The sequence below is a fragment of the Procambarus clarkii genome, chromosome 4, assembly GCF_040958095.1.
Source record: "Procambarus clarkii isolate CNS0578487 chromosome 4, FALCON_Pclarkii_2.0, whole genome shotgun sequence".
NCBI classification, from domain to species: domain Eukaryota; kingdom Metazoa; phylum Arthropoda; class Malacostraca; order Decapoda; family Cambaridae; genus Procambarus; species Procambarus clarkii.
This window is the reverse complement of record NC_091153.1, coordinates 3,253,379-3,266,104: the sequence shown is the minus strand read 5'-3', so window position 1 is coordinate 3,266,104 and position 12,726 is coordinate 3,253,379. Positions and strand designations below refer to the sequence as shown.

The 12,726-nt window shown below is 39.7% G+C and overlaps 1 protein-coding gene across 1 annotated transcript; it reads right to left on the bottom strand.

The window, feature by feature from the left end:
* Positions 1-591: 591 nt before the first annotated feature.
* LOC123752000 (high mobility group protein I) lies at positions 592-8,161 on the bottom strand. The gene is made up of 3 exons (XM_045734067.2): positions 8,004-8,161; positions 4,903-5,101; positions 592-1,346 (listed from the first exon to the last, which is right to left on the bottom strand). Exons 2-3 carry the CDS (start codon positions 5,089-5,091, stop codon positions 1,272-1,274), a joined length of 264 nt encoding a protein of 87 aa, XP_045590023.1. The 5' UTR covers positions 5,092-5,101; positions 8,004-8,161; the 3' UTR covers positions 592-1,271.
* Between the last annotated feature and the right edge of the window lie 4,565 nt (positions 8,162-12,726).

Sequence of the window (12,726 nt, the reverse complement as noted above, 5' to 3'; positions counted from 1 at the left end):
AACTCTCGTCTAAAAGTCAGGGAGTTCAACGATTCCATTATAACACCCCCAAAAGTTCACCTATTAGCTCAAGAGGACCTACCAACATTTTGCTAAGCCAAGAAAAAACTAAGAAATTTCAAGGAAACCAGATCATTTACATTGCTTACATTGTACTTACAGTAAGATGTACTTACATTGGACTGCAAGTCCAATGTAAGTACTGTAAGTCTCAAAAGAAGGCAGCAAGCCAGGAAGGCTATGTAGCACCATTAGACTGCAAGATATAAGTGGTTATGGAATCTATCAAGCCAGGTCAAACTGGACCATAAGGAATGTGACATCTATGAACAAAAAAACACTTCTACTTTATGGTTGCACGCATTCAAAAACATTGCTCCAATGTATTTACACCATCAATTACATTTGCTAAAACAGTGACAAAAATCTGAAATCCCTGGAAATGTAAAGTTGCCAGAAGTACAGGTTTACAAATAAGTAACATCAAATTAAACATAACATTGTAGCAAATTCAAAACGATAACTAATCAATTCATCTTTAATGCATAGGATACTCTTACTTAACATTGTAAATAAGGCTTTTAAAACACATTTACACAACTAAAACTTTATTATGAGGACAATTAAATGCAGATTATTGACCTGCATAAAATTTAAAATTTAATGATTGGGAACAAATTGGTCCCTCAATGAACGTCATGACCACAAGGCATTAAATAGCCTTGATAAGCATTCTGATCTTTGGTGATAATGAGAAGGACGAATGTGTGATGTGATATATAGTGACATTTCATCAGATCTCATTTCCCACAAACTCAAAATGCCAACATAAAAATCCTCTCAAGCAAATGCAAGAAATAATTCCAAATTATCCATTTTGTACTCTGAGAAAATGGTATTAAATTTGAAACACCTACTCTAACACCATACAGACACTTATAAAAAGAAACGATTATTTGACCTCATCCACCATACCCCTACAGACCCTTTGCCTAGTTTCTACTCGAGAAGCCTTTACCGATGTAAATACATAGAAAAATAGGTACTTTTAAGCTATTTGGAAGTACAAAGACATTTAGGCATAACTGAAGGACAAACACTTAGGGCATACATGAGCTGCTCAACACTTCTGAGCTTCGGAGAAATATTCCATTTTCACGCCAGTTTCGGATAGATTATACAGTAACAGATGTATTCCAAGATGGATAGTTTTAGTCCATCTTTAATGGCAGCCAATGTCGGGGTGTGGTGATGGTCCTTTACTAAAATATTTACTCTGCCTCTTCAGCAGATTCTTCAGATGCATCTTCCTTGGGTGCATTCTTGGCAGGACGCCCACGCTTTCCCTGGAAAAGAAATTACAATAACTGTAAAATCTAAACGTTTCAATCACCCGAGCAACACGACCTACCAGGCCAACATACTTTAATAACAGGATTATGCAAAGCATACAGAACATGCAATGATCTATCTAGCCAAGCACGCAATTTTTTTTTTTGTGTATTGTTATTGAAATTTGCTAGCAGCCAGTTTTGGGGAGTACGTTAGCAGCTTGGCTCTTCTATCTTAAAAGGCAATTTTTGGTAGCCATCTTCAGGATCACAGCCATCAACCCCACTGACAAGACTTCAGCCTTAGTACCCAATTCTAAAAAAAATTTAAAGAAAAATTATGGGAGGGTTAGGAGCAAGACTTGCATTAGATATACCAAGCAGCCGTATTTTAAAAGCCATTCAGATTTGTAGATATTTACTAGAGGCTGACAACTTTTCAACAGTGAAATCTGAAGAATATTCAACCAAACTTTGGATGGTAATGATTTACCTACTATATACTTTTGATCCAATATCACTGCTCTTGCAACATAAATTATTTGGTTCATTGCACAGCTTCCTACAGTACTATTTACAACTGCAGCTACTGGGAATGTAAATAAAAATGAACTACAGTATTACTATTGGTTCTAAAAGTAATTGCTAAAACCATTAGTTTATGAAAAAGCTAACATTCACAGAATGGGTGGTTAGGATTTCAGAAGTTTGGTGTTGGTAGATATGACAATTTATTTTACAGTAAATAGAAATTTTTTTAATGCATTTAATTCAAACAAAGGTGGGTCATTCCATGTTCCCCTCACCCAGGTGGTTTCCAGTACCTTCTCCAATTTTTATGCAATTTGGAACACACATTTCAGTGTTTAACAACGTCCAGAGATACGAGATTATGAATTTTGCCAAAGATAAATTTTCCAAAGTCCTATGTTATTTCAAATGTTCATTCAAATACCATTTTAAAGGTACAGTATTGATTGGCTCTCCCAACTATTATGCTATGCACATTTTAGATCAGGGTTCAGATAAAATTTACCTTTAAATTAATCATTGACCTTTAAAAGGTCATTTTGACAACCTGGATTTTGTTCAAACAATTTGTGTTAAATGTGTATAGTAGTACAAAATAAATATTCTGGGGTATTCCCTTAGTTTAAAAGATATTCATTTTAATAGACCATTAGCTTCAAAACGAGCCCAACATGAAGGTTCCACTGCAATTAGGAGTGATTCCAATGAAAAATCACAAAAGTTCCAATGCAATTTGTGGTTTTCAAGCATAAATTATGTATTTATTACATTGGCAACCCTACTGTATGAATATCATACATGATTGAGTTAAAATTTTGCATATGTTACTGCATGTACTCTAACATCCTACCAATTTCATGTAAATCTGAGATTTACTCAGATTCTCACGATTTATTCAGTGCCATAATGATTTGGCAAGCAATGACCCAGTATCACAATATACTGTTGGTATGAACATTTTGGCAAAATAAATAAAAACCATCATCAAGACGACTGTCGCAATCGACTGTGATAATGTTGCGATTATCACAATCGACTTAATAATGGTCCAGGACGGACGGAAACGACCTCGTTTCTTCAATTTCTAGTGTGTGGTTTGGTCAACATTTTTCAGCCACGTTACTGTGACTTCATCTGCAACTATAAGTGCTACTATTACACACATGGAAAGATAAGCATAATTCTAATTTGATACATATCAAAGTGAACAGAAACTTGTCAAAATGATACCCAGTATACTATAATTTCTCTAATTGTTGAATTTTGAACTGTATTATCTTAGTCTGAAAGAAATTGAATGCCTAGCAAAATGTTCGTTTCCTTTGCACAGCTCCTTCCACTCAAGTTACTACTTTGCATAATGTTGACTACATGATATTTTGCTTTTATTGGTATCTTCTATTTGGTAAGTAGCTTATTCATTTCAGTAAGCTCATACTGATCAACTGCATCATCTTCTGTATATTCAGCCTCAAATGCTGCTACACTATCTTCTATGGTTTCAGCCTTGGATTCTCCACCGAGTATTGCAGATCGAGATTTTGCCAACTTCTTTTGACAGTTTTTACATATCTTGAGATCTTGAGATGATTTCGGGGCTTTAGTGTCCCCGCGGCCCGGTCCTCGACCAGGCCTCCACCCCCAGGAAGCAGCCCGTGACAGCTGACTAACTCCCAGGTACCTATTTACTGCTAGGTAACAGGGGCATTCAGGGTGAAAGAAACTTTGCCCATTTGTTTCTGCCTCGTGCGGGAATTGAACCCGCGCCACAGAATTACGAGTCATGCGCGTTATCCACCAGGCTACGAGGCCCCTCATACTTTATAATTTGACAAGAGTTTAAGTGATGGATTTCTATCCATCAGATCTGTAGTTAAGAGATGAATGTCTTTAAAGATGCTTCCTTGTGTTTTGCAAGTCACAAATAGCATCCAAGATTAAGGAATTTCAAATTCTGGAACATTTTGTTGACCAGAAAATATATATTGATAAAAATACACTATTTTTTTTTTTTTTTTTTTTTTTTTTTTTTTTGAGATATATACAAGAGTTGTTACATTCTTGTACAGCCACTAGTACGCGTAGCGTTTCGGGCAAGTCCTTAATCCTATGGTCCCTGGAATACGATCCCCTGCCGCGAAGAATCGTTTTTTCATCCAAGTACACATTTTACTGTTGCGTTAAACAGAGGCTACAGTTAAGGAATTGCGCCCAGTAAATCCTCCCCGGCCAGGATACGAACCCATGACATAGCGCTCGCGGAACGCCAGGCGAGTGTCTTACCACTACACCACGGAGACTGCTTCTTACCACTACACCACGGAGACTGCTATTGGACTATTGGAACACTAGAGAATGTGTTTATGTACAGTATATAGTAAAAAGAATATGAAATTGATGAAAAATAAAACTCATCTCACCACTTGGACCTCAGCTGGTTCCAGAGCTATGGCTGTTTCAAGATTGGCTATACACTCAATGTCAAGGTTCTCAACTAAGCATGTATGTACATTAAAATGTAAATAATAAATAATTCATACTGTAATGTACATTACAGTATGAATAGCTCCTAAACTAAGGGAATACCCTGAGAAGAATTATGTTAAATACTAACACACACATTTATACCAATTAATAATTAGTTTGAGGTCAAAAGGTTAGTTTAAAGGTCAACTTTGATTTTTTAGTTGAACACCAATCTAAAATATGCATAGATTAAACATCTGAGACCTCACTCCATGGTTTTAAAATGGTATTTGTATGAACTCTGGGGCCATAGAAGTTGAGATACATCCTATTGAAATAATTGGATGTATCCTATTTCATTTACTTTCTTTCTCAGAAGTCATTTACTTTCTCTCAGGATCTACAAGTATTGTACCAAATTGCATAAAAATCTACATGCCAGAAATTTGCCTAAAATCTGGGTGAAGCAACATGGAATAATTTTATACTACAGTATATAAATTAAAAATTAAAGCACCCAAAAAAAAAATAATTTTGCTTACAGATATGATAATGCTGTAAGTTTAGAACATACCGATCCTTTCCCTGTAGCACCTTTCTTTCCTTTGTTTTTGCTGCCCTTTGGGCGCCCTCGGCCCCTCTTGGCAGTGCTGCCACTATCAGCTTCAGTGGACTTGCGTTTAGGAGCCACCTTCTCACTCTCGGGCTTTGGTGGACGTCCACGTTTACGCTTGGGGCTATCGACTGGGGTGTCTTCTGCCATCGTTTATAATCTAGAAATAAAAAGATAATGAAAGTACTGCAATGCAAATAAGCACCAAACTTTTAAAATGTTCATGATCTTAACATGTCAGAATTCAGCATTTTGTTTTCAAACTTAACAAGCATCTGAGAAAGGCAGAAAGTGGGTTTAAACCATAAAACCAAATTTAGGTGATGTATGCTTCCCATAATGGCAATTTAAAGAGTAATGGTAGCATGACATGACAGTTGCAATAATGGTGATGGTATTTATGATTGGAGATGGTAGTGGTTTACTGCCGTTAAACTTTCTGCCACTAGAAGCATTTTTTGAGACATCAGAAAGGCAGTTGCTGGCAGGAGTCCAGAGAACCCCAGAGCAATCGCATCCCATCACTCCATACAGGAACCTATAATTCAATAAAGTTCCATCCTATGTTTTGTCAATATTTCTTTGATTTGCTGGTAGGTTGAATAGCCACTGGACTAATACTAAAGCAGTTCAAGTGACAGCATCCTTTCAAATATTATACAGTGTACCCTGAAAATGGTACAAATTTGGTATTGCAACAACCAAGACGAACCATTTTGTGCACTGACATAAGCAAAGTGACAATATCACATTTGGACAAGATAAATTTTGTATTATTACAAGTTGCACTGCTGTCCAGTTACTCGTTTGCATAAACACAAATATAGTAGTCTTTAATGGGCATCTTAAGACCGGCAAGTTATCTTGAGGTTATCTTGGGATGATTTCGGGGCTTGAGTGTCCCCGCGGCCCGGTCCTCGACCAGGCCTCCACCCCCAGGAAGCAGCCCGTGACAGCTGACTAACACCCAGGTACCTATTTTACTGCTAGGTAACTGGGGCATAGAGTGAAAGAAACTCTGCCCATTGTTTCTCGCCGGCGCCTGGGATCGAACCCAGGACCACAGGATCACAAGACCAGCGTGCTGTCCGCTTGGCCGACCGGCTCTCTTTAAGTGTCAGTTTAACTGATCAATACTGGCATCATAATCCTTCACACTAATGACTGCATTAAGAAAATCCCCAAGACATGGGAAATTGTTGGTGTGATATGAAAGCAGCAGCAACAGATTGTGTACATGTACTCTTGTACACATACACCTCTTGTACACCTCGTTTTAAATTATGCTTTGTGCTAAATGTATACAAGAGTACTGAAAATACCAGTACAAATATTTATTGACCTGTTGCATTGCATTATCAGAATTTCCAGGATTACCCAAACAATGCATGTAAACAATGGCTAGTAGATAGTACTGTCATGCTATTCAGCAAAATATGATTATTTTGACCAAAATACTATGCATTATAGTGACTTTGCATGAATGCAAAAATACAAATCTTATGTAAACTCGCCAACCCATTGTATCTTCTTGCAAATAAAATATAATTGCAATAGACAGCAAATCAAGTAAATATTTGGCAGTCTTGCTGGATTACATATTTCTGTATACTGTATATGCATGCTCCATAATATGCAATTATCACTGCCAACTCGTATCAATAACCATTTTATCCCCAAGAACCCCACATTTCTTGTCATCACCCAATCCACCAGTAGTTAAAACCCCACTACAATGGTCTGGAACATTGTCTACCACCTAATGCACCTGTTCGCCTAGCAATAAGTAGGTACCCAGGAGTTGCCTATCCTAACAATGAATTACAGTGCAGTATTAAAATTACCTGCATATCTATACAGTATAATATACTAAATACAAGTCATTCAATTAAATCTGAAATATCTGCATTGTTTGCAGTTACAGCTCGCCGAGGGGTATTTGTCAAAGTTAATGCCACGCCCTCAACCCCCTAACAGAAATGTAGAAACTTCATTTCAAGATAATATTTAAAGTTAAAATGTCAAAGAAACTTTCCACCCTCACCACTATGTAGTGCACAAGTCATAAAAAATATGATTAATTAACCACATGCATATTTCTTTACTAGCTTTCCATACATCACTCCATACATGGGAAATTTTTTTGAAAAAGATTATGAACTTTTCCCCCCAAAAAAAAAAAAATTTTGTGATAGGTTTGACAAAATTTTAACTGCATCTCTTGTGTAGTTATCAAGGATAAAAATTAATGACAGTAAAAACAATGGGTTTTATTAATTTATGCGGCGGCAAAAGTTCACACAAAAGTGTAGCCAGTTTCCCTCTGGCCTGTGTACTTATTTTATTTTTTATAACTGTTGCTAACACACTCCAAGCGTTTCAGAAAAGCCTTTTTAGCTAACATAAATGTAATAGATACATTGTAAGAGGACAGGTAGAGAATATCCACTCTTACAACCCGCCCATCCTCTAACATCCCGGAAACTTTAATGCGACAAATATATTACCAAAAAAAAAAAATAACCCTCAAGCAGGAAATATTTTTAATCACCACCAACGCCTTCGGAACACCAAACAGCCTCACCAAACCCATAAAATGACACCCTACAGCAAATCATTTTCAAGCCAGCTTATCCCTTGCCCCATCATGCTCGAATCCCGGCGCCATTTTCTCCACATAAAAGCCGTAGAGAGGGTGAATGTGGCGACCATGGGAGGAGGTGGGCGGCGGGCGCGGCGGGCCGGGAGGGACCAAGAGTGCCACCTTCTTGAGGCGGGAGTCTTGTGCAGCGCGCTAAAACTTCCCGCCCTATATTTTGGCGGGAGATTTAAGGTTGGCGCGCGAGGAGGACCCAAGCGACGCGGGAGCGCCGCCATCACCGGCCCGTCTCCCTCCACCCGGCCCAACCCTCGCCAAAAATCTTCAAAAATCCCCCCATCAAACCCATCCACCTCAACCCCTACCTCACTACCATGGCGTAGATAGCCACCGGGGCCATGAGGGTGAAATATCGGCGGTTAAATCCGCGCATACGGGGAGAAAAAGTGAGGAGAATACTCACAGGGTTGTCGGATGAGACCTTAAAGGAGTAACGGGTGGCGGGCTTGTGGAGCGCGGGTGGCGCGCGGGGTCCGGCCACCCCGCCAGTCTCCGCCACCAGCAACAAATTATATTCCTGTATTATTTACGCCATGTTCCCCTCTATGTTACTCAGTCTCGTTATTTTTAGAAATTAGTTGGATGCTCCTAATATATTTTTAAAATAAAGGGGTTTGGGTTGAGGGCGCGTAAAGCAGTTAAATAAATAATCGGTGGAGTCTGTCGTTATTCCGTGGATATTTTCAGCGTCAGGGTAGGAGGTCGGGGAAAAAATTGATTATGGTAATAATTCGTCTTTCTGAGCCTCGAAAATATATCTAAAAAATAGAATATATATTACAGTATTTTTGTATGTTTTTGTTGTATTTTAGTACGTCGTATATGCTGAGAAATAAATTATTCCATTTAATCCACGGAAAAACCGAAGTCTTCTCCACGATGCTCCAGAGATATATTTCGGCAATTTTCGGTGTTTTTCACTGAATTTTTTCCCGCCAAACTGTTCAGCACAAAATTGGCTAATATTTTAATTTACTTTCCTCAACTCTCCTACCTTAACATGAATGCAAAATGGCTTATTCTAACAAGGTCAATATTATTCCCTGGATAATGTTAATCAATGGTGTGCGTACATGGGATCGCCCGCCTGTCGACACCCAGCCGATATTTAAGTGCCAACCCAACGGTTACCCACTTTTAATTAGGCATAAAACTTCCACTATATAAATTTCACACAATGAATAAGGATTATCAAGACCAATATGTTGAGGCATCGGTCTGGCATTAAACTGGGGTGGCCAAGGTACAGAGCAATGGCGTCGTGGCCATAATATGAATTGAGAATAATTATAAAAATAGATATATATAAATATATATGCATTTTAATTGCTTGTATATCATTCTAGATTACATATCCTGTCAGTTGTGACATGATATGTTGAATAGTTAGGGGTAAATGCAAATTTAAAGAAAGGCGTATAAGAGATGAATTTAAGAAGTTACATAACAGTGACAAACAAAGAGATTATAATAATACATTATGCCAGTAGCTACACTGGCTGATCGTTTATTTTGATAATTATACAGGTCTAGCTAGCGTGTATAAACTCCGGTGCTGCACTTTCTTGGCTAAAAACTGTTTGCACATGTTGCTAGGTTTGCTCAAAGCCGGGCTCCTGGATGGATATTATACCCACGGCTATAAATATTATAATCTATAGTTGTAAATAGAAATGTCTGACTGCCTATCTATCTATCCGAGGGTGAATCTATCTCTATCTCTCTCTCTTCCCCCCCCCCTCTCTCCTCTATTCCATCTCCTTTCATTCTCCACCATCTCCCCCTCTCCTATCCTTTCCACCCTCCCTCCCACTCTTACCTCTCCCCTTTCTCCCCTCTCCACCTCTCTCCCAACACCTCTACACTCCTTCCTTCTCTCCCCAGCCCTCGTCCCTCATTAAAACCAATATTCATGGTTTTTATTTAAAACCATGAATATTGCCTGGATAGGGGGGGATTTAAGATGTTGATATTTCTTAAAGCATGACACTTGGGCAAACCCCGACTGGCCTATGACACTCCCATACCCCCCCTGTATCATGTGTGAAAGTTGGGTGAGTTTAGCCCCAAGCATCTGACCTATTATTTCAGACAGACATTTTATGTTATATCTATATCTATAAGGCACACTCAACTTGGGGTCTTGTGGCTGAGTGGACAGCGCTCGGGCGTCGCAGTCCTAAGGGCCCCGGGTTCAATTCCCAGCCGATGCAGAAACAAATGGGCAGTTGTTCTCACTCTGATGCTCCTGTTCACCTAGCAGTAAATAGATACCTGGAAGTTAGATAGCTGCTACGGGCTACTTCCTGGAGATGTTTGCGTGTCTTAGATATAATGTAGTAGAAATAATAGAGGAAAATAGATTGGTTAGAAAGGCGGGGTCTAAGAGCTAATTGCTCGATTCTGCAGACACAAATAGTAAATACATCCAGCTCCTCTAATTGCTTCTGTACTTCTCCCCCCCCCCTCCCTGTATTACTTCTATTTCAGTCAGTATTTCTTCTGGTAGAGTCAGTTCTCTGAACAACAATGTGGATGTCTATACAGTATACCTAAGTCATAAAAGTATTTGTGTGTACGTCTGATACCATACTACTTGTGTAAAGGAGGAATTGTATATGTTTATCTCTCAGAATGTTCGGTAATATGTTTATTGTTTGTCATGTGTGTGTGTATATCACGAAAATAAACATATATGTTTATGTGTCTATATATGTATGAACACGTTGTACTGAACGAGGTGAGAATAGCTTGAGCTACCTCATCCCTTTGTGTGTATTTTACCTCAATAAACTTATTTCAATTTCAACAATATGGATCTAGGAACAGCTCTGGTTCCATTTGGGAATTTTTATTGAGTTCTTCTCACACTAACTTATTCTCCATGTGGCTTCCTTCTCTTTGTGTAGCCTCGTCACTTGAGCAATCATCATCTTCCCCACTAATGTGGATGGGTATAAGAGTTTAGTGTGATTCTCGGCTTTGGATTTTGTGATTCTCATACTGCTTCTCTGTTGCTCTCCGAATTATTCATTCGTCTTTGTTGGGGAAGGCAGCGTGTTTATATGTTTACGTTAGGCTTATATCTAGGTCCTGCCAAGGTCAAACTGCTCACTCACCCCAGGACGCAACCCCTACAACAGTTGACTAACAACCAGGTACCTCTTTACTGCTATTAGGTGAACAGAGACATTAGATTCATGGAAACGTGCCCAATCATTTCTGTCATGCCAGGGGTTCGAACCCAGGATTCCCGACCGTGAGTCGAGACGAACCCACATATACTGCCCCCCCCCCTCTCCTTCTCTCCCCCCCCCCCCTCTCTCTCTCTCTCTCTCTCTCTCTCTCTCTCTCTCTCTCTCTCTCTCTCTCTCTCTCTCTCTCTCTCTCTCTCTCTCTCTCTCTCTCTCTCTCTCTCTTTCTCTCTTGTGTGTTAATAAGTGAAGTTAGAAGATTCAGAGGTACACCACAAGACTAGTCCCAGAACTGAGAGGTATGAGCTACGAGGAAAGGCTACAGGAGGTAAACCTTACGTCCCTGGAAGACAGAAAGGTAAGGGGAGACATGATAACCACCTACAAAATTCTCAGGGGAATTGACAGGGTGGAAAAAGACAAACTTTTTAGCACAGGCGGAACGCGAACAAGGGGACACAGGTGGAAACTTAGCACCCAAATGAGCCACAGAGACATTAGAAAGAATTAATTGGTTCAGTGTCAGAGTAATTAACAAATGGAATGCATTAGGCATTGGAGTTCAACCCCGCAAGCACAACTAGGTGAGTTCACACACAACTTAGGGCCTTAGGGCTGAGTAGACAGCGCTCGGAGTCGTATTCCTAAGGGCCAGGGTTCGATTCCCGGCCGAGGCGGAAAGAAATGGGCAGTTTCATTCATCCTGATGCTCCTGTTCATCTAGCAGTAAATAGGTACCTGGGAATTAGACAGCTGCTACGGGCTGCTTTCTGAGGATATGAGTGCGTGTGTAAGAGAGAAATATATGAAGTAGATATAATAGAGCAAAAATAGATTGATTAGAAAAACGAGGTCCAAGAGCTAATAGCTCGATTTTGCAGACACAAATAGTAAACACACACACACACACACACACACACACACACACACACACACACACACACACACACACACACACACACACACACACACACACACACACACACACACAGGAATCTGTACATCAGTTGATTGACGGTTGAGAGGCGGGACCAAAGAGCCAGAGCTCAACCCCCGCAAACACAACTAGGTGAGTACACACAAAACTAAATGGGTAGAACACCTGGAGAGAAATTATATAATATCAGACAGACAGTATGGTTTTCGATTTGGAAGATCCTGTGTATCGAATTTACTCAGTTTCTATGATCGAGCAACAGAGATATTACAGGAAAGAGATGGTTGGGCTGAAATTAAGAGAGCTGTGAGAGTACTTACCAATCAGGGAAGAGTCATCAAGTTTCTGTGGATCCCCTCCCATGTTGGAATATGTGGGAATGAACGAGCAGATGTGCTGGCTGCTGAAGGCGCTGAAGGAGACCATATTGAATACTTCATACCCAAGACTCAACTACAAATTAGAGGTATTATCAGGCAACATCACCGTGACAAGGTAACTGAAGAAAGGAGGATAGAAGCACAAACCAGTGAATCTGTACGATGGTACAACATGGTTGCAGCTGGCAATCCCAGTCATTATGGCCGAAGAGGAGGAGGACGAGGGAGAGAATCAGTAATAGCGAGAATCCGTCTTGGATACAAATATCCATGGAGATTTGGAATGGAAACAACAGTTGATCAGCGAAGTTGCAGAATCTGTGGTGAGAGTGATGGACACCACCTTGACCACTATCTACGTGAATGTGAACACCTGAGAGACATTAGGAATATGTGTAGAATAATAAACCCCACATTGTTTGAGTTAGGAAAACACTATTTGTCAAATATTAATACTGTTCTTAAAAGATTTCCCCATTTTGCACCCGCAAGATAACGTAAGCTTTTAAGGGTTGATAGATGTTAATCTTCTTGTTTGAAGAGCTGTTCACTTGAGACAGTTAAGCAAGTCCCAGCTGTGTCTGGTTACAAGTGACAGGATGAACAACCCAGCGG

What these genes read in the sequence shown, in the direction of transcription:
- LOC123752000 (XM_045734067.2), bottom strand. Translation starts at nt 5,091, where the DNA reads ATGGCAGAAGACACCCCAGTCGATAGCCCCAAGCGTAAACGTGGACGT. An exon ending in GTGCTACAGGGAAAGGATCG is followed by an intron (nt 1,347 to 4,902) that starts GTATGTTCTAAA and finishes TTTCTTTTCCAG; the next exon opens with GGAAAGCGTGGGCGTCCTGC.